Consider the following 23,216-nt stretch of genomic DNA (forward strand, 5'->3'; position numbering starts at 1 on the left):
TACTCCGCCTGCTGTACAATGGGCATGGTGCCGAGACGGACGTACGCACTCTGACCCTCGTCGAGTTTGGTGCCCAGAATATCTCTGACACTGAAGTACTCCATCAGGTCAAACCCTGCATGAGACCACAGCAACAAAGAAGCACAATTACGTCACTCTAGCATTGAGGTCAAGTAAGGACTTAAATGAACATCAGCGACACAGTGTCAAATTTTGGCTTATGTGTTAGAGCGAGAGGAAAAAACACTGGTACACTCCCCAAATGTTGAGTGTTTAAGTGCACATGTGCGCATGTTTTTCGTTTGAAGTGGCGCGACCACAAACCCTATATCCCTGCGGCCGTAAAGGGGACACTCCCTTATACAATAAACAAACCCATAGCTATGGCGACGCCTGCACGACGGCTCCTTCCAGTTTGTCCAGATGACCTGACGGTCATTCCGCGAACTCTTCCTAAAGTGGACCATTACATATGGCAGGGCTGCAAAAGCTTACATTTTAACAAGCAATTTTTGTAAGAGGACCCGAGCAAGACTCTACATAACAGCAATGACATGATTTGCAATATCAGAAGTTACTTTTGGCTATTAAAGTCAAAACAAATGATAATAAAATCAATTCAAATTTTAAAAAAATAGGGGGGAACTCATCCATGAAGGCAGATACATTTGTGTGCTTGTGGAGTAAGTTTTATTATGATGTTGTATAAATAAAAACAAAAATAAATAATAAAAAAATGTAGGAAAAAAATGACAAACTAGAAAAAAGAAAAAGAAATAATTGCAAGATAGAACTAATAATGAATAAATAAATAGTAAACTGTAAAAATGAAAAAGAAAATAGTAGTTTGAAAACAAAAAAATTGTAGTTAAGGATAACTAGTAACTAAGTAGTAGAAATAAAAAAAATAGTAAAAATAGTAAATAATTAAAACATAAAAAGTAAATAGCAAATACCTAAAAAAAAAAAAAAAAAACATTTTGGTGTTGATTGAACCAGACAGCATCATGAATGAAAACACTATGACCTTAATATCGAATCCTAATAACTAGAAATGCATGGACCTAGATGACCACAATGTATAGCATGAGGTATCCTCCAATTAGTTCTTATACTGTGTATGTTTTTGAACCAAAAAGTTGCTTCAACCAAACAATCGAACGCTAATAATAGGGTCAAAGCAAATGACAGTGTTAACCTTCACTGGAACAGCAATGTTATTTAATGTTATGAATGTATTTTACATTGTTGTTGTTGATGTCCATTTTCCTACGAATTTGGCTTGAGAGCACGTTGCCCTTTGTTTGACAAAGACACACATGATCAATGTTTCCATGTGTCTGATGTGACCCTATTGTTTCAGGCACAGGCTTTCCTGCACTGCTGGCGTCGTCTTCGCTCTCCCCGGTCACCAGCTTGCATTGTGCACACTCGCACAGCACGCCGCCTCTGTGTGGTTGTTCGGAGGCCATCGTTGCACACACTTGTAATTTAGACTGGCGATGCGTGCTGTATAATCAAGTCAGATAGTTATTTTGGACGGCTACGAAAACGACCGTTTTGTGGGTGGGGTGAGGGTGGGGGGAGAATCTGCGGCAAACGCCAGATGAGTTCACGGACCGGCGGACACGGCGAGGTTCGGTCGTGAATATTTGCGCCGCACAGACGCACGGCCCAAGCACGTTCAGACGCAACGGTCCTACCAGACGGCCCGCGGTGAATACAAATCTGGAGCAAACCCACCGTTGTCTTGGTGGTAACGACCCGATAACTCACTATTATCACCTTACTACTTCTTTCTCCTGCTTCTCTAGGAACTAATCTAAAGTTGGCACTAGAAAAGCAGAACCAAGTCATTCAGATTTGAGGTTCTGAGCATATTTGCTGAAAGGAGGATTGATTGGAATGTTGGTATGAGCAGTAAACATCCATCCGTCCATTTTGTGTAGCGCTTGTCCTATTCAGGGTAGCGGGTGAGCTGGAGCCTATCCCGGCTGACTATGGACGAAATGCAAGACTGCACTCTGGACTGCTCGCCGGTCAACCACAGAGATAGAAACACAGAGACAGAAACCCAATCACACTCACAGCCACACCATCGCTGAGTGCGACTGGCAAGTGAACTGCTACACTATCAGCGGACTCAGCCAAAATGATCCGTAACCTGGCAAATTTGAATTTGTATAGTATTTGTTGAATGGGTATCTCTCAGCAGGAAATGACCCTCAGCTAGGGAATAAGGATGATCAATAACACGCCTCAAGGGGCAGCAGACCACTATTAGTGGATGAAAACGAATTGACATGATTTCCCCTTCAAAATCCAACTTCAGCACCTCTCATTCCACAAACGTTGCAGGAGAACAAGCAGTCCGTCCATCTGTTTTTTCTCTCTGCACGATACACGTGGGTGGGAGATCTAGACAGGAACTCGCAATCCCCCCGAAAGACTCTCTTGTAAGAACATCCCAACTTTCTGGAGAAATGCTGTCCAAGTGTTCTGAGAAATGTTGAATGGGAAGAAAGGGGGGAAATCTCACAGGAGAGTCCAAACATTTTCTCAGTACAGGACTGGTGAGGACCACTGCAGAAGTCCTGCAGGTATTCCAACGGCCAATATCAAGTCATTTCATTGAGAAAGTGCACTTATCACTGACATGTTGGTTACAAGAGAAGATCACTTTCAATCCATGTCAGGTTGAACATGTTACATACGGTATGTACAGTCATGGGTCACTTATGTGTTATCATGTTTGTAGTTTACAGTGGTGTTGAATTACTTTGCAACATACTGAGAACTGTTTGTACTATTTCTCTCTCCTTTTTTAACTAGCTAAAAAGCCAAAATATTAGTAACAGCCCTCAGCATTATGTACTGCAGTTCCACACCACTGCAAAATGCATTCACAATAATAAACAAGCTTATTAAATATGTTAACTAAAACTCGGGTTTTAAAGGATGGATTCTAGAAGAGTAGGAAATCCAAAACTTTCCAAGAGAATAAATATGCAAAACTGCAATATGTGGGAATTCACTGTCATGAGGTTAAAATCCCATTAAGATCTGAACTAACCTTTGAGCTTATTCTGTCATAAAACAACCTCAATGTATGCAAATGAAGTTGCACCCTGCAAGCCAACTATTAGTTGCTAGTTGAGGCCACACCCCTTGCTTGCAAGACTATTACTTGTAATATTCATAAATGTCTTTAAAAATCACTTCATTCTAATGGGTAATGTCAAGAATTTCATATTCTCCACCTGAAATTCCAATGTAAATTTGAAGATGACGTTTTTTGTATGAAAGTAAATGTGGATGTTTATCACCCGGCCTACTTAATATCCAATAAATGAATACATACACACTTGCAGGTTGTAAGTGACAGCGACTGACCCCATTGCTTACTGTACATTGAAATAAAAGTAATCAATATTGACTGTAGTCTTAGCATTGCATTAGCATTTTTTGCGCATACCTGAAACCTGTTGAAGGCCATAACTGGTGCTGCTGTGTTTAAAGCGATCAGGCTGCACCTTCATGTTTGGACATAGAACATCTGAGGAAAAAGGACATGTTAGTATGCACGTCAGGCAATTATTATAAAAAAATATATACAGGAGCAGATGTTCGGGGGGGGGGGGGGGGGGGGGGGAAGTAATACAGTGTTGCCACCCCATTCGCGAGGGCTCGGGACCAAACTCTGGCCTGGCTCGTGAAAATCTACCACTTAATTGCCTATATGTGCCACAAGATGGTGGCAAAACCCTGTTTTTCTATTAAACCAGCATTATGGAATGAATCTTCTACCTTCATTTCAACATAGTTGTTTGGCACCAAGATGCCCCAATATTGTGTCAAAGCAATATTTTGAAATTAAAAATGGCTTTGGCCTGGGCACAAAATAGCAAAAAGGTGAGTTTTTCAGCGAATAACCCAGATAGGTTCCCCACAAATTTGCTAATTAGAAAATTTGAATGCCAAGACTGCAAATATGAGGCTGGCAGGGAGGGGGTCACTGTAATGTTTTGAGATATGCATCCGGTGGTCTGACACGTGAAGCGAGGAGCGCAGACAAATGCCCTCCCACTGTGTGGGGAAAAGGTGTTCATGTGTGGGAGCCCAGGGGGTGTTTTGGTCTACAGCAAGGGGGCCCACTCGCAAGTCAGTCTTAAATTTCCACACAGGCGTATTTTACACATTGTGATGACAGAAGAACAGATAACGATGCCAGTATTTAATGGCAGGTTTGCTATTTGTGTAAAGAAGGCAGCTCTGTAATCCAAAAACACATCCTTGTTGATTCTGTTAAACTAAAAATAATTTGGACGTGTTAAGAGAAGGCAGGAGGTCAGTGAGCATGAATAATAATTAATATTTGAAGGAAAACTGAGCAATACATGTATCTTATACTGTAAAATTGCTTGTATACAAATAGTCTCTAGACTCGTGCCTGCCCACCCATCAAGTGTGAAATCACACAACCAAATAAATCTTTTGTTTGTTGCCTATTTCGGAAATGTTTCCGTGAGCTAGCTGTTCTGAATCTCCGAACACTGGGATGTCACAATTCCACTTTTTATTTTATATATATAATATTGTCCCCACACTGATTTTCTCTGCTAATGATTTGGTAGTTAGGCTGGGCAAGGATTCGCCATTTTCAAGCAACGACATGGAAGCACTATTGTATGTGTGTTAACACATATTAGCAATAGCAAGTTGTCGACATGAGTGGGTGGCGGGGTGAACTTGTGTTTGCTGCATGGAAGGATCCGCTACACAGCGGAATCACACTTGCGCAAAGCCAGCAAGTGTGCCAGAGATGGGAAAATCTGCTGTTCTAAATTTCAGAGTCGCTAGATTTGTTAGCCACTTGTTTTTTTTTTAAAAGGAGATGCTAATGGGAATTGCCCTCGCTTGGTAGCGAGGCCCTAGCACTGCCCCTGGTTGTCGTGGTGACAACAGCCATACTGGGCCTTTGCATGAGACCTCCCCCCTCCGCCCATCAAAAACTGAGTGATTTAAAGGGGATGTTAAGTGTCTTCTTTGTGTAATTTGCCCAAAGAAAGTCAGCGAAACATTTTATTAAAACACCTGGGAAGTGTTTTGTATTGTGAAAAAAATGCATTATGTCACCAATAAAACGCAGTATAAAATGATGAATGAAATTTGACTAATTGATGAAAAACATGCTTTTATTTTTTGCAAGGTGCAGACAGCTCTATTGATCCCATTCAAGCCTCGTGTCAAAAAGCGTTAAGCAGCTATGACTAGGCTGCCAGCATTTGCATGTTTTTGGTAAATTCTAATCAAATCTGACGCACCGTTCAGCATTTCAGCGGTTATTTTACTTGCATGTATCTATTTTGGGCATAAGGAAGGAAAGTATTTTCTTGACTTCTTGACTTTCTTGTCTGTGAAGACCACAACTCCCAGCAGAAATTGCAAAAGTGTGCGGGCAACGCTTGTGCGTCACCGTTTTTAGGAGCGCCGCCGTCGCGCTGCCATGACACTCTGCACACCGTAAATGAACGCTGACATCAGGGCGGCTGCACTGGACACACTTAAAACAACAAGAGCTGTAATTTCTTGAGTGAAAATAGCCTGCGCTGCTCAGCGACTCCACCACTGATACACTTATAGGCTCACTTGTGGTCCTTCAAGAGATTATTGAAATAAAAATTTGCTTTTAGGGAGAATTTGGCCTCCCACTGTGGTCTACTTTAAGGAAACGCTGCCACCCAAGGGGTCAGTAATGCAAGGTTAAAGGGCAGATGCATCGAAATGAGTAGCCGAGCTTTCAAAGAAGTGAGTGCTTTTTTTGCCACTGAACAAAGTGACACAATTCAATGACAGCTTAAAGTGAAACCGCAGAATCAGATCCTATGGAATTAGTACTGTATATCCTCTTCATGGCAGGAGACACAAGGCCTCGTTTTCTTCTCTCCCAGGGTTTATTTTAAGCTGGAATTTTCATGCGTTGGAGTGTCGTGCATCCATCATTCCCAGTGGCGTATTTATATGGAGAAAAATAGTAGGGCACCAACCACTTAGGTAGGCTACATACCAGAAAGACTGTAGGGCTATTTACTGTCTGGTGTGCTTCCAGTTTCTCTTGCATGTTGAACAATGCATTGAACAACAACAACAAATCTTTAAAAAGTATGGAGCAGACAGAAGTATAGACTGATCACTTGTTGCAAGGCAGAATTTCTGGGGCGCAATCATTTGTGCCCCAAATAAAAACAGTTGACATCAGCTTGCAGAATACAGTGCTCATTCTAATGTGATTCTGTGCTAATGTGCTTTTTATTTTTAAACTCACAACTTAAATTAAAAAAAACTAACTTCCGACGCAGCAATGTAAATTGACTACTTGTTGCTTGGCAGAATTCATCAGGGCTCATTCATTTTATGCCCCATTAGGCCAATAAAAATTTAATTGATTGTGGAATACTAAGGATTTTGAGACAAGTTAGAAATACATTAACACTTGGGATGGATGGATGGATGTAAAAAGTCAACACACCCTTGTTCAAATGCCAGGTTTCTGTGATATAGAAAACTGAGACCAAAGAGAAAATGTTCCAAAACGTTTTCCACCACTAATGTGAACAACAAACTGTACAACTCAATTGAAAAGAAGAATATTTTAGAGACGGGAAGTAAAAATAAATAACTGAATTAATGTGTCTGCACAAGTGCGCACACCCTCTTAGATCTCAGATACGTCTATGTTCAGAATAAACCAATCACATTCAAACTCATGTTAAATGTGAGTAAGGCACACCTGCCACCATTTAAAGTGCCTGTGATTAAGCCCAAATAAATTTGAGCTCTTCCTGTAGACTTTTCCTGACGTTTGAGGGTGTGCACACGACAACCAAATTATTTCAGTTGTTTATTTTACTTCTCCTCTCAAAAGATAAAACATTTCAATTGAGTTGTACAGGTTATACTGTAGGTCAGTTTAATGGTGGAAAACATTTTTATATGCTTTACGATATGATTTATGATCTTATTATGTCACAAGAACTTTGTGTCACTCTCTCTCTCACTGATCATTCCCGAGAAATCACTTCATTTTGCCTATTGATTCAAAAGTGTACACTCATGTAATATCGCTTTCCTAACCAGTGAAAACCTCCTCTGCAGCAATGGCAAATTCAGCTGCACCACAGAAATGTTCGACTAACTGAAACAGCAGGCCATGATCATGCGCTTTGTGGTCGGTGCGGGCCTTTGAAGGTTAAAATAAAGGCCTACTGTGATGACGTGAGCATTGAGGGTGTGCCGTCTTTAAACTGAGAATGCAAAGTGAGTCATGACTGACTTACTTTCGCACAGCCTCCTCCTGAGCCTGCCCCTGATCTTATCGATGGCGTTGAAGTCGGTCACGTGGAAGACGTGGGCATTCTTTGGCTCTGCCGCAATCTCCTCCAGCTCCACCTTTAGTGCCTCGCCGATGCCCACTGCGAACATCCTGATGCCAGCCCTTGCGGCCGCCCTGGACGGCTCCAGCACGTAATCCTGACTTCGGCCGTCTGTGAGCAGGATGGCCACCTTCTGGATCCCTCGAGCCACGGGCCTCGCTCCGTTTTGCTCCAAAAAGATGTTGTCGGTGGTGTAACTGATAGCATCCCCAGTCATTGTATTCCCCCCCAGGTAGCGTATGTTCCTGGCGGCTTGCTTCACCTCCTCCAAGGTCCGGTATCTCCCTAGGTCGAACTCGGTGGTGGGCCGGTCACTGAAGCGAACCACGGCCACTCTGGTCTTATCTGGAGCCACGTCAAAAGACTCCACCAGATTGGCCACCCATTGCCTGATCTTCTCAAAGTTCTCCTTGCCCACACTGGATGAGGTATCCAGGATGAATGCCAAGTCATAGTGGACATTTTTGCACCCTGACATCAAGAACATATACATATGAAGGGTAGTCCAATGCAAATGAACGAATTAGAACCTATGCAAATGTTCTTACCTGCCCTTTGGGCTTCCACTCCCTCTCCAGAAAGCGTCACGGCCAGGATGACCAAGAAAAGCGTGATCCTAAAGCCCAATCGAAATTCCATCTTGGTCTTGGGTTGGTCCCCTTTAGCGTATTAGCACCATCCAAGTCTCTGGTGTGTGGAAACATCAACAGCATCCACGTCACAACCGACAATTAGGAGTAGGAATCCTAACCTTCAAAGAGCAGATGCTGGGGTGTTTTCATTTCAGCCAGGCAACCAAAATGAAACTGATATTAAAGATCCCGTATTTTGGCTATTTAGATCTCCATGGAGTGACTCTCTAACATGGACTTAATATAAAAGTGTCAATTTCTTATTTTGAAAAATACCTTGGTTTTGTCATGCGTGTGTCCAGAAAAGGCCCCTCTGACAGCTACTTCTGTTTGACCGAGTTTTGCATCCGCTTTGTCCATATTTGGCTAAGACCGCCCCCTCCCCTCTGATTGGTTGCCTCCGTACAGAAAAACCCACTTGTGAGAGCACACGCGTTTGTTATGTTGTCAGCGCTGGCTCGGGAGCGGAAAGAGAGCGAGATCTTCGCTAGTGACGTACGGCGATAAGTTTGAGAAACTCAATTGACCTGATTTCAGGCCTCTCGGCAGAAAAATGTCTGAAAGTCGGGAATGCGTGGATGATTTGAATTCATATTTCACATATTTACTGAGGCACCATCGAGACAATATAACATCCCACATACAAGAAAAAGTAAAACAAAAATTTTAAAAAACGATGCTTTTGATGATGTTTACTGCCTCATCTAATGCAATTCAGATGGTTTCCAGTCTAAGTTGTCTTCTAATCTGGTGTCCAGTTGGAATTTCTCGGTTTCTGCTACGAACTTTGGCAATGGATGTCCTCTATTCTCAGGATAATAATACCTATGACCAAAATACACAAGTCTCCCGGAGGAAACTGGCCTCACCAAAGATTGTTGGGAAAATGTGCCAAACTCGTTTTATGATGTCCAAACACCCGGCAAGGCATGAGCAAGAAAATATGACAATGCAGTTTTTAGACTTTCTTCATGCTTTTCAAGTTAGAAATCCACAGAGGTGATTCTAGGGTTGCTTAGTAACAGCTCTTGGAAGACAACCATTCTGGCATCTTGAAGGAAGATTATACAGTAGTGGTGTCTTATGCCTGTGTGGCAATGACACAAATGTGTCGCATCAACACAAAACCCTGTTTGGCCTTATTGTACACAGGTGGTTGTGATGCCTGCCATGACAACGGATGTGTGACTGGTCATAGTCATAACACAGTCTCATCCCTCCTGGAAAAATATGCCTCGAGTCCAAGTTGATGGCTATGGGAGGTACTTTACATCCAAATGCAACATTATGATTAACTTCCTGAATTATTTGTGCACTTTTTCAACAATTTCAAATAATTTTTGGGCCAACCAATGAATTGTCTCAAGTGTGTTCACTTGGACCAAGACCCTAAAACGGTCTGAGAATATTCTCATTCATCCAGGTCATTTTACTCTCAGGGCGTTGAATCGGACTGGATTGTTCTGGTTGTCTTAGAAGACTCTGTATTGTTTCAATAAATTCACTATTCTCCGCTGTATTTTGCTTGTGTGGAGCTTTATTGAGCAAGGAACCATATTTGGTAACTTGCTACATTAAGGACAACTGTAAAGTCTGACACATCTCTCCCGGAGACCTCTAAGCGTTCCTGAAAGTCCAATGTAAACGACAAACATGGCCGACGTCCTGTAAAAGTGCTGTTAATATGCTAAAAGCTAGTGCGTATGCTAACAACAAAGCAAATCTTTTTTGGTAGCCACATTTGGAAATTTCCTAGATGTTGGAATGCAGCAATTGGCTGTTGAAATATGTCTCAAAATGAGGTGGTAGCACCATGTGATTTATGCCAGCCAACCATTGAGGAGTGTTGTATTGTTATGGGGATATACCAAAACAAAATGTTCCCAAGGCTTTAAATAATCATAAATTGGCTTTATCTAGTTCAATTTAAGGTGTACTATTCCAGTATGCATTTTGTTTTGGGTTAAATAGTGCACTATTGATTCAGCACAAATTAGCTGCTAGCTGCTAAATTAATCTACAACTGCTAAACTAACAATGTGGCTAAAATCACAGACACAAAAAAAATGAATAAATAAAATTTAAAAAAATAATAAAATACTGAAATAAACCCTTTTTTGACGCTTACAATAATGTGTTTGATTTGCCATGAATCTTTAGCTGTCAAACACAAAATACAGGACTTAGAGAAGATAATTTTCATGTATGATGTATTTGAAGTCATGACAAAGTGGATGAGGTGGAGTACCAAACCAAGTAGCTTGTGAAGCAGAATATTATTTCCGCTCCGTAAACGACGTTCTTATCTGATGGTCCATGAGGCTATTTCTGCCTCTTGGTTTCACTGGCGCTATTCAGTGGATTGAGCATGTTACAGTACTAATTACCGCCAATTTGTCTGGGAAAGGCGGCCCAAAATCTCCTCACAGGTCTTACATTGTCTCAGTTGTCTTCTATGTAGGCAGCTGTGCAATATGTTAAAGCGATAACCAAGCAGTTTTTGCTTCTGTCAAAAAGTCATCGATGCTGGTTATTAGGATGTGCGCATGTTTCCACTTCCTTTTTCTGTGTGTGTGTGTGTGTGTGTGAGTGTGTCAATGGTAGATTTGGAAATGCGAATGAAGATGCGTATAGCAGATGCATCATGCTTATCATTGGTTAAATATGAAAAGCAGACTGTATTTCCCCTCCTGGTAACTCAAAAAAAGATAAACAAGAAAATGTAGTGTGGAAAAGTAGAGCAAACAATTACAACATGATTTGATTTGAAGAAAAACCTAACGAGGTGACGTTTCCTTACCTGCCTTGTCAATCAGCTTGACTGGAGGTGCGAGTCCGACCCCTTGCCTGCAGGCCCTCGCCGCCCGTATCAGCAACCCTGCAGCATCTTTATCCAAATTGCACTAAAGTGGCGTAAAATGTGTAAACATATTCCTGGGTGAAAATCCAGTGCGCTGTTAAAAATGTGAGATGGATTGAAAGAACCTTGTGGATGCCTGCGTAGAGTGGGAGGGAACAGTGCAGTGGTGGTGGTGGTGGGAGGGGTGTTGGGTTTCATGGCAGTGGTGGTGGTGGGGGACGAGGTGGCGTCTGTAGCCTATTGCTGCACTCGCACATAAAAAGCACGGCCAATAATAGATCCAACTTTCAGGATATTTTTGGTCCCCCACCCCTCTTACTTTTTACCCCCTTCCTTTCAAGCTGAAGCCTGTCTTGCTTTTTTACCATCCTGCCACCACAAGTGTCCAGATTGCCACAGCGGAGCCGCCCTTTTTGGGCCGGGCCCGCACAGGCCTGTGTTTAAGTTGGCCAAATGATTACAGAACTGCATTACTTGCGACGTGCTGTTAGATGTCAGAACTTCTAGTGGTTCTGTGATCCTATTACGCAAATTCGACATGACTCTTGACAGATTTACATGTATCGGACCGCAACATCTGTCGATTTTTTTTTAGTACCGGTATTATTTTTCTGACACGTTTGTCTTTACCTCATCAGAATGATTCATCACTTTCTACAACATCCTGGACTGGTGCGCTAGTTAATCACAGCGTTCATTTCGACAAACAACCGTTGACCCTCACATTCACACCTATGTACAATCTAGAGTCTTTCATGAGCACAACATGTACATGAACATGTAAACGTCACACAAAGGAATAAGCCAAGATTCTAACCCAGAAACGTTGATGCCTTTAAGTTAGCATTATCCAATATGTCCTCAAAGTATGGGTGTGTTAAAAGAGTTCCAAGACTGGTGCCACATAAGATGCATCTCAAACCCAAACTACGAGTTTTGTCCTTCAATGTGGGCCAGACGATCCTGCAGTGTTTGCTTCGTTTAGTGCACGACGAGAGGCCAGAGTTGTGCCAGAACAACTCGTGGCTGCTTCACCATGGCGACGAACCTGCTCACAGCGCCATGAGCACCTGACAATTCCTTGCCTGGGAGAACATCACCGTGCCGGAGCAATCCCCACACACGGCCGAACTGGTTCTGTGTGATTCCCCTCTGCTTTCCAAAGCTCAAGGAGGTCATCAAAAAAATAATAATAATAAAATAAAAAGTGAAAGTGGAAAAAGCGAAAGACATCGAGATCGATGTGACAACAGCATTGCAGAGGACCCAGGAGTGCATGAAGGAGTGACAGAGAAGGCTGGAAAAGTTGTTTGGATTTGAAATATGCTGTATCTTTGTGGCACCAGTACTGGAACATTTCTGACAGATCTTATAAATGAGTACACCAAACAAACAACCGAAACCCCACATGCCTTTTTCCTTCAAAGCCAAATGTTTACACTATACATTATACGTGAATGGACTCCCTGGTTTTGTGGGTGTGGCCATCTTCGAAATGGGAGTTAGCCCAGTAGTAGCACTGATGAATCAGCAATCAGCTGAGTGCAATAATGGGAATATCGCCCAAATGTCAAAATTGGAAGTAAACCTTGATTGTCTAATAAGATATGAGTTTTCTTGATTAACTTTTGCACTTAACTTCAAAAGGACAAAAATTGAGTTAGCCAAGTCTCGCTCTCACCGACTCAATTGCCATAACGTGAAAATGGATGGACAATTTTCTATAGTGCTTGTCCTCATAAGGGTCGTAGGTGAGCAGGAGTCTACCTCAGCTGACTTGGGGCAAGAAGTAACGCCCGGCTTGGTAGACGAACAACCATTCATACATGGACAATTCAGTCTTATTTAACACAACACAACACATGTTTTTGGACTGTGGGAGGAAGCAAGGGAGAGAACATCGAGAAAGTCAGATTCAAGACTTAAACCCAGAACCTTAGATGTGCGAAGCACATGTTCCAGCATGCTGCCTTCATTTAACTATATTTTGCAAAATGTACTCAAAGTGAATGAGCACATCAAGCAAACAATTATACATCCCACGTGACGTTTTCCCTCGAAGGCAAATGTTGACCTCATGTGTTGTATGTGACTGGACAGAATATGATATAATTTAGTTTATCGGTCCACCAAATAAGAATTGACATACAGTTAACTATCCATCCATCTTAAACAGTGCTTGTCATCTTTAGCGTTGTGCGCTACCCTGGACTGGTGGCCAGCCAATCGCAGAGCAGCTACTGTTTCGACAAACAACCATTCACACGAATTGACTATTTAGTTTACTAATAAAGATGATTCTGATTTCGATTGTTAACATTTCATTTCTCAGGGAATCGTGCATGAATCTTAACAGTAAAAGTCCCCCGCAGAAAGAATTCTTTAGCCTTGGCGGAGGCCTGTGCTGAAGAGACTGCCATTCTAGTTTGAAACTATCTAAGCTACATAAAGCACCCTGATCCAATGTGTGGTCAGACTGTCACACATACTTCCCGTAAGTTTCTGCATCACTGACAGCTCTATGGTATTTGTTTTTTTATTTGTTTTGTTTTGTTTTAAAAGACATCCGCCACAATCTTTGGAAATAAATCTCTTGTGGAGCTGATGTGGCGCTAAAACGCTCCACAGCACATTATTTCAACATTCGAATGTGACAGACAACAAATAACAGAGCCGTTCCATGCAGGCCTATTTCCAGCACCTTCATAGCCAAGGAAAGTGAGAGCGGCTCTAGCCAGGCTATGTATAGATCGGCTCGGCGTGAAGGAAGAGGCAAGTGTGATGATGATGATGATGATGATGATGATGATGACGGCGATTCCGGGCAGATGCGTGTTACGATGAACGACGGTGTCGGTCTGGAGGAGCGTCTGGTGCCGTCGGTGAGAGGGTTAAGGAGGTACCCATGATGCACCTGTGGAGGAGAGAAGGCCATCGGCCACGCGCCGGACAGTCCAGATTTCACCATCCTACATCTATAAAGTAGACTATATCTCAAAGAATATGTGCAACGTGAAGTGTTGATGCAGAAAATACTTTTTTTTTTTTTTTTTTTTCCACTAAAGCCTCCAGGTGCAAACATGGGGACCAGTTTTATTTGTGTTAAGTTTGCATTCGTTCTAATGACCACCAGCAGGCAATCATTCTTACAAACAAGAGCAATTCTATGAGGAAATATATCTAATATATCAACTCTATACAAGAAAAGTCATGAATTGTTAGACTGTTTAGATAATTTTCTTAGAATTAAGAATTATATGATTGATTCACTCAAGAATTATTACAAAATACATATTTTCAGGTTGAATGGTTCCATGCAATTGCCTTTTTAACACATTATTTTTGCAGTGATGTTAAACGAAATTAACATCTGTTGTTATGTTTAATTGTTAAAGTTGAGTGGAACTGGTTGATAATGAGATAAACCAAAATAGATTTTAATTTTGGCGATAACGATAATTATCACTATTTAATCCTCTTATTTTAAATGAAATAAAATTACTTGGTTTGAAAAAATATTTTTCTTTTTTCTTTTATGGGTATCTTTTATTTTACATCAGTAAATATACTTTATTCCACCGACAATATGTTTTGTTTTGTTTTTAATTGATAAAGCAGCGGGAGAATGTTTTTTTTAAGGGGGGGAAAAAAACTGTGGTTCTCAAACACTGCAGTGAGAGATTATCAGGACCGCCTTGGGTCCCTCGATGTGGGACGTGTCCCGTCCGCCAGGCTGCTCTCGTGTGGACCCCTGGGCCTGATCCCGCGCCTCGATTGATTGGGTGGGGTCCTCCTCAGTCTCCGTGGTGCGGCCACAGCAATTACAGGACACTTCTGTCAGTCTTTGTGCATGTAAAACGGTGTCAATTCACTTGCGTGTATACGCAGGCACACACCCCTTGGACTCTTTCACTGGGTGTGGGGTCACGCACTTACTGCGACAAATAACTCACGAATATGCAAATCGCTTGTGTATCCCCTCACGTATACACTCGTCCTGTCCTGTAGACTTTTATAATTTACATAATTAATCCCACCACACTTCATTTGTACAGCCGGGTTCACGACCCTTGTCCTGCATGCTTCTTCTCCTGTCCTTGTCCTGTTCTATCTTGTTCTGTCCTTCCCTCACAGGGTGTGGCACTACAGCCCCATGCAACACGCATATCTAATGTTTCATTGTTGTAGGTAATGTAATGATTTACTTCTCTCATTCTGTTTACAATTAGTGCTTTGTCTTTTGTCTGTGTTTCTCTCTCCCTTCTAGAAACTTTGTTCTGTTCGACTGATCAAGTCTGATTCTCAAAAAAACGCAATTATAATACCACAGCGGAAGCTTCAAATCTCCGCTGTGACAGTAAAACGGTTCCAGCATAAAAGGGATCCAGATTTTCCATTCTGCTTGACCTAACAGCCGAACAGGACAACAGAAAAAAGGAGGGGGAACATATCCTCTGTTATTTTATGCTTCTGTGCTCAGGCCAAAGCCATATCTAATATAAAAATATTGCTTCTGTGCCATCTTATGGCATCTTGGTGCCAATGCACTATGGTGAAGTGAGGTGAGGAGCTTCATTTGACAGGCCATAGCCTTGTCTAATAGAAAACAGTGCTTTGCTCCCATCTTGCGGCTTCTATGGACAATTACAGGCCTCAGACCCGATCTTGCGTAATTTGCAAGAGTTTATTGTCCACTAGGGATTTTCTTTAGGCTTGCTTGCTATTTCTTGTTTGTTTTTACGTCCAGCTGGTGGCATTGCTTTGATGGCAACTAACGGGGAGTTTTCCCTCCTGGAACAATCCCAAAACTCGAATGTCCCTGAATGAAAGCATCATGGTGGGACTTCCTGACACTTTCATATGTCGTTTGCGGGGGATTAGCACAGCACGCCGAGATTTTGATGGCATCTCCCTTTAGCGTCTTCGTCGTGGGGGAGGACACCAGAGTTTCTCGCTGGAGAGACTGCAGTTTTTTCCTCTGGATCTTCACCACGTGGTCAGACAGAGGCGCCAACTTCAGGGGTCGTCTCATCGGTCCTTTCCCGGCCTGGCCGGGTGACTCGAGTCTGGGCGGCTTCAGAAGCGGCGAGTCCAACTGCGGCGAGGGCGGCGTAAGCTGACTCGCGGTCTCCTACCCATGTGTCGCGGACAAATGGCGGCCAGGAATTTTTGAATGGCGGCCATTTTTAGCAGTCAGGCAAAGGTTTTGACCGTTCAGAAGCAACGCGATATTTTTAACTTGGACAGTCGACATTTCTTCCCGTCGAGGAACTTCCTGAACAAAAGACACTGAATATCAGTGCTGAAGAATTTTACAGGAAATGTAAGTGGATGCATTTTAATTTAGGCATACATAGATATATTTTTAGCATTTATTGATGGGTGGGGAACATTATTTCTATAACAGTCATGAATTAAAAAAAACTCAATCATGAAGTCACCCAAACAACGTGTAATTTTCCTACTAATCACAAAGTATCACGTTTTATACAAAATCCGACTAATTTTTCTTTAGGAGCGGCCTTTCAACGGACTGCAGTAACAGCCGAACAAGTTTAGGGTTTAATTCTATGACAATAAGTAGTTTTGCCTCGATCATCTGAAGGACCATATTATAAACTGAACATCACGAATAAATTCAATATATTGTATAATGAAATAACACCCGAATACAAGAAGTTGTGATAAGGAATAAAATAATACATTTAAAAATAAAAACATAAACTGATCGTTTGAAATACTGTAAAATATAATAATCACCTAAATATATTAAGACATACATTAAACACTGGAAATAATATTTACTAATGAAAGAGTCCATTTAAAAGTAAATACACAAGTGCATAGTAAATATTTCAAAACAATACACGATATAATATGGTATTATTTTTTTATGAAATATTTAATTTTAAATTATATTCAATAGTTTTAAAGACACTATAAAATATAAATAAACTAAATTATATGATTTAGTACATCTGTAAGTATTAGTAATCAATTTAAAATACATACATAGTCACTAAGATAAAAATAAATCCCATAAAAATTGATTTGAGAAATCAATACTGAAGCAAAATACTAATTTAAAAAATTGTAGCTAATGGAGGGTAGTTATATTTCTGAGTGTGATAACTTAAAAGTTAATTCTAAATTGACTAGTTCTATGAATAAATAAGAAGGTCATGTTAATGTAAACATGATAACTTACTGTATATGGACTGGATATAACGAGAGTTTAAAACAGTAATAAACACTTTCAAGCGATAAAGTTCTTTCATTGCTCTTGAAGATACCAAACAAACTCACCAGTGTATCTTCCTTCATCTTTTCCTGAGTCATGTCCTGTGTGCGGAAAAAGAAGAATGATCAAACCCATTTGGATGCTGCAGCTCGGACAGGTTTAAGCAGCCTTAATGGGATTACAGAGATTATACCCGCTAAGAAGTAAACGTGGCTTCTAAACAAAGAACCAAAGCCAAGCAACGAAATATCGTACAAATATCTTCGCTATCTTTTTATAGTCATTATTTTCAGTGCATTCATTTTCAACTGATGGAAGATTCATACTCACCTGGAGGGTTACAAGTGGTTTTTTTTTTTTTCATCTTGCCACTAGAGGGTACCAAAGACCTCCATTGTGAGTGAACAGTCTGAGAAGTTACTGCAAAATTAGAAAACATTTCTTAAATGTAGTTTAGTTGTTTTATATATATATATATATATATATATATATATATATATATATACTAAAATTCTCTGAGGCCTTACAAATAATGCAAAAATAATATCAGTAATAGCTTTACAGGATAAGACAAAAATTGACACCCCATGTCAATTAACACCGAAATGGAAAGTTTATAATAATTAATAGTGCAGGGGAAGGAATTTTAACATAGGAAGTTTCAATTAAAACGTTGTGAAGAAAAAGCACTACCTTGGGTTGTTATTGGTATAAATAAAAATTAACAACTATAACAAACAATGGAGAAAGACAACATATACAGGAGTTATCATGTGGGGGACAATATCCATCCATCCATCCATTTTCTGAAATTAAAAATCGAAAAAAATTAATATGTAAAAAAAGTAAACTAATTATAGACAATTATATTGAGTGTATATTAATATTATATGGAAAATGGGGAAAACCTTAAGATTAAACAAAGCCTGCATGACTGGTATATTATTATTAAAAAGATTGTGATAAAAATACAATATTTAAATCATATATACAATGGTCATTAATAAATAAAGAAAGAAATAGACTCAAAAAATGAAATAAAAACAAAATACATATAAGGGTGTGTTCTTATTATTGTAAGGAAACATGAAGTCACAAGTCATAAAACAATGTAATTAAAGCATACCTTAATTTGGTGTATGATTATTCAAAAAGTATGACAAAAATAAGAGTACAAATAATATTATAGGGGTACATTATTTTATTAAGAAAATCTAAAAAAACAAAAAACAAAAAAAAAAAAGTATATTACTGTGGTGTTTCTAAAAATATGAAATATGAAAGTGCAAGTTCTGTAGTTTAGTATTATTATAAATAATAATCCATAATGTAAAAAAAAAAAAAAGCAAAGTACATTATAGTGGTACCGACAGTATATAATTTTTGTAAATATAAAATAGTTCATAAATTAAAAAGAATTCAGCAGCTGTAATTTAGAATGTTGCCTTTTTTCTGAAGTACTTAAAGGGTTAAAGTGACTCTTAGTATTACAGGCAATATTACATGTGATGAAATGCATTGATTAGTCTCTCTCCTGTTCCTTTGCTCCTGGGATCTCTCTCTCATCAAAGTGTGATAATGAACAAGATTCACCAGGCTGGAAGCATTGCGCAACTCAATATGAGAGAAATTTACACACGTCGTTGAGTGGACCGAGCGCTGCCTGCGGGGAGGAACAGTGTTGGGGCACACAACCTCGACAAGCTCAGCGCCTGGTTTTAATTTTAGCTCCATTACTCCCACATCAGCCTCATTTATTGAATTTGGGAGGCCAACAGTCGCTGAGTTTCCACAATGGATGCCATCGTGACTTTCCGACAACACGTCAATATTTTTCATGTAATTTTTCATTTCATTTTTCAATATATTTCATGAACTATTGACGTGTGGTCTTGGGTTTCCCCCCCCCCAAAAAAATGGCGGAAGAAAACCATGTGCACCTGCTTATTGCAGAGCTCCATCACGGTTCCAGCGCAACCTGGCTCCGCTTACGGGATCGTTTTCCAAGCCAAATTACAGCTGTGGACGGCACGAGAGGGCCCCGAACGCCCCTCCACCTGTGCTCTTACTGCGTCGCCCCTTGGGCGGCCTGACGTTTGTGCGGCGCTTGTTGTGATTACGACAGTAGTGTGGGCGGCTACTTATTTTCCCACCCAACACGCAGCTGCACTGGGGCCTACTGGGCCACCGGCAAAATAAAGAAGCAGCTGCAGTTGCGTAGTTCAGTCAAGAAAAGCAGGAGAAACTGTTTATCTTTATCACGGCGCTCGAACAATTTGAGAAAACGGCCGACAAATGTTGCAACCTGGGAACAGGTAGCTAGCCTTGTTAGCTTAGCCGGCTAGTTGGTAGCGTGGAATTTGCATTTTGGATAACCAGCTAACAACAACATACAGTAGGTTATTTTCAGGGTGAAAATAAAATGTATGCATTTAAACAAAAATAGCACTATATCATATTAAAACATTAAAGGAGGGTATACATAAATGGTGGTTAATGGTTGATTACAGTAATCCCTCATTTATCACGGGTATAAGGTTCCGGACCACCCCCACAATAGATGAAATCTGCAAAGCACCGGGCACATATTTTTGGGGATTATTTTTACTGTGCATATTTTAAAACTGTATGAACCTCGCCAGACTCTTATTAATCCCACCCACACTCCTAGTAAACTCTAGCATGCTCTTATAAACACTTTCTAAACTCTTAAACACCTTTTTAACTCTAAAACATAAGGTAATACAAAGTAGCACTGTACGCTACCTACATTTTAACCTGTGTAGTGTTTTAATGAATTTATTTATTTTTTATGTTTGTTTTAGGCTAGGAAGCATTTTTTTTTAATACTCAAAATCCCGCAATTTGGTGAATTAGGCATGAAATGAATGTAAAAAAAAAATCCACAATGCACTGAATCTGCAATAGATGAACTGTGATATAGTGACGGAACACTGTACTGTACATTAGGAGAAGCCGGAAGTCACAACAACGCGCTGTAGCGCTGTTGTTAGAAGTGTGCCTTTAAGGGGTGTGGCCTATTGAGTGACATCAGGAGTCGAGGTTAGTCCGCCTTGGCCTGTTAGTCCGCGTGTGAGTGTCTGAGCGTGAGTTGTGGCCTCCTGCAGCTCCTTGCGAGTTTTCTCATTTTGCATTTGTGTTTGGTTCGTTAGTTAGTTGGCAATAGTTAGTTTTTTTAAACACGTAAAACAGAAATATGTTTGACTGTCCCGTTCAAGAAAATGGCTGAAAATGCATCTATCTGTTTTCACTTCACTCGACCGGCGGCAGTTCTGAAACTTGTTTACAACTTAAAAAAAAAAAAAAAAAAAAAGACCAAGTGACAGCTTGTAAATTGTGACACTCATAAGTCAAGGCACTACCTTACATTGCAAGTGTGCCAGTTGATTTCTGACTTCCATCTGATTTCCATTCACTTTGTATCGCGCTTGTCTTCATAAGGATCAGGAGTCAGCTGGAGTATTTCCCAGCAGACTGTGGGCGAGAAGCTGCGTACACCCTGGAAACATGCAAATTCCACAAGATGGCCAGAGATGAGATTTGAACCGAGAACCTCGAGACTGTGAGGTAGATGTGCGAACAACGCATCCACTGTGCTGCTTAGTGAAAAGTCAATTATTAAAATGAAAGCCACACAAGTCTCCAGTGTAGCATCCGAAGACAGAAGAAGACAGAAGGCTTTCAGAAGCTCAGCATTTGTTTGTTTTATTATTAAAGTGTGCTATGGCTGCTGAGCCACGCCACCCAGTGAGTCACACGCACCAAATCATGCACACACCCCTGAAAAGAACAAAAAAAAAAAAAGTGCTAAGGGAAAAGTAAACATTCAAATAAACTACATAGAAGGTTCGTTTACCCTCGGCCTTCTCTTCCGCCGCTGTTGACTTGACGCATGAGCGTGTAACCGCATACAAGACTCCTGTTATAGGAATACGGCATACATGATTTGTTCAATCACAGAGAGGATGTAACACAAACAGCAGTAACGGGAGACATCGGAGTAGAGATGTGGCGTTGCTCACAGCGGAATGGACAACGCCGCCACGTGCCAACCAACGCAGTTTATCTCAGTTTTGCGATGTTTGGGGTGGAAACACAACACGCTTTATGCCAGTGGTGGTGCGTGTACGCGTCTGTCGAGGGGCACAAGTGTAACATGTGGCACGGCAGCAGAAGAATCAGAGTCATCTGTGCGCATGTGGTAGATGGGGAGTCGGCCAGGGAGAGTTTGGAAAAATCATCTGACATTCAGGTCACGATCAACGAATTAGTTGTTCAATCCAATTTGGCTGTTCTTTTTTTTGGATCCAGTGACGTTTGGATATAAATCACAAATGAGTATTCGTGTCAAATTGAAAATAAAAACAAAATAAAATAAAAAAGATAAAATCACCATCCAAAATCTTTTAAAATATTCAGAAAATGGCATATTTTCATGACAAAGACATTAAATTCCATCGCAATGTTATGAGAATGAAGTCGGAATGTTACAAAGAGGAAGTTTTAACTTTAGCTAAAGAAGTCATACCGGTAACCTTCGCAAAGTTGTATTGGTAGGAGAGACAAGTCATAACGCTACAAAGATGAATTTGCAACTTTAGGAGAAAATGGCCTTTCATAGAATAAAGATGGAATTTTGAACTTACAGAATGGCAATAAAGTCGCATTGTTAATGAGAATAAACTGTTATGAAAATAATAACAAAATGTTATTAGGATAAAGTCTTAAGGTTTTACAAGAATAAAGTTGTAATTCCACGAGAAAAGTAGAAATGATACAAAATTGAAGTAACTGAGAGAAAATGTCAAAACTTTCATCGAATAAAGTTGCATTTTAATTTCTATTGTAAAATTAAAACATTGTATGATGATAGCATGTGAAATAAGCATATGCACAGTAACTTTTGAGCTTTGTGGTGAGTCTACAGAAGGTCCGCTTGAATGTTAACTTGTCTATTTTCTTTAGGAAATCATTATTACAAATCTGTCTTGGTTGATGTAAAATGTTGCTGCAATCAGTTCTATGTAAATATGCCCACTTGTGCAGAAAGCAGTTTCTTCAAGGCACGTACATCCACAAATGTGTAAAAAATACACATGCCTCTTTATGTGTTGTTGTATTTATTCCAAAGCTTGATACAAACATATAAGCCGGTCGTGTTCCCATAACGAAACAATGTTTTTCTCACACACCATTGCCTTGCCTGTTTACATTTGTCATGACTCGATCAAGATTTTCTTCCAAAGTAAGAGCGGGTGTGGTGGTGTTCTCCCATTGAGGAGACAAGGCAAGATGGACAGGGGTTTGAACTAATAAATATAGTTTTTCATTGGATAGAACTTAATAAAGAAAGGGAAAAAGAGCTCCTAGTCTTGTGATCTTATGAAATGTTAGAATTGGTATACAAACAATATACAGTTGAAATGCTTTCACCATGCGTTCATAGACCAGCTGTGAGAGAGAGAAAAGGCAGATTGGGCTTTAAAACAGGCCAGAATGGTCTCAAATATCTACAAAGGAGACCCGGCCTGGCGAGATGATGCACCTCAGTTGTCTTTCTTGGAAAACTTCTTGGAATATTTTATGGAGAACAGAGGTATGTACATTGTGTGTCATTTTAGGAAGGAGCACAGCAAAACAAAAACAAGGCGATTGGTTCAAACCTGAGAGCAAACATTATTGGCGAGTTTGACCAAGGGGAACATTAGAATGCATTGAAGTCAAGCAGGTCTCTTTAAAACACAAAATGCGAAATGGACATGTTATGAACCATCAAACGTATGGCCTCTCAGTTAAACATTTAATCCAAATAGACGTAACCCCTTGAATTAAAACTCAATGGATCATGCTGATGTTAATGAGGAATATAATTTTTTTTTTTTTTTTTTGGGGGGGGGTTAATAAACATTTTTTGCAATGTATTACTCTTAAAATGTATTATTTTCTTTCAAATAATTTAGGGAGGAATATAACACTCCCTTCAGTCCTCTCTTACGTGGCTAAAATACATGCTCTTTAAGGTTTAAGTC

The 23,216-nt window shown here is 40.3% G+C and overlaps 1 protein-coding gene and 1 long non-coding RNA gene across 2 annotated transcripts in view; both read right to left on the reverse strand.

The window, feature by feature from the left end:
* The window catches only part of col22a1 (collagen, type XXII, alpha 1), a 35,043-nt gene extending 26,956 nt beyond the window's left edge, over positions 1–8,087 (reverse strand). Inside the window, exons 1-4 of the mRNA XM_061665360.1 lie at positions 7,982–8,087; positions 7,338–7,904; positions 3,476–3,556; positions 4–115 (exon numbers count right to left, since the gene is read on the reverse strand). Coding sequence (XP_061521344.1) covers positions 4–115; positions 3,476–3,556; positions 7,338–7,904; positions 7,982–8,072 — 851 coding nt within the window. The 5' untranslated portion in view covers positions 8,073–8,087. The remainder of the gene's footprint in view (positions 1–3; positions 116–3,475; positions 3,557–7,337; positions 7,905–7,981) is intronic.
* A 5,360-nt stretch (positions 8,088–13,447) lies between these two features.
* On the reverse strand, positions 13,448–17,293 carry LOC133395992 (uncharacterized). The gene is made up of 2 exons (XR_009767308.1): positions 17,232–17,293; positions 13,448–13,839 (listed from the first exon to the last, which is right to left on the reverse strand). It is a non-coding gene; the product is annotated as an uncharacterized LOC133395992 (long non-coding RNA).
* Between the last annotated feature and the right edge of the window lie 5,923 nt (positions 17,294–23,216).

Source organism: Phycodurus eques, chromosome 20, assembly GCF_024500275.1.
Source record: "Phycodurus eques isolate BA_2022a chromosome 20, UOR_Pequ_1.1, whole genome shotgun sequence".
NCBI classification, from domain to species: Eukaryota; Metazoa; Chordata; class Actinopteri; order Syngnathiformes; family Syngnathidae; genus Phycodurus; species Phycodurus eques.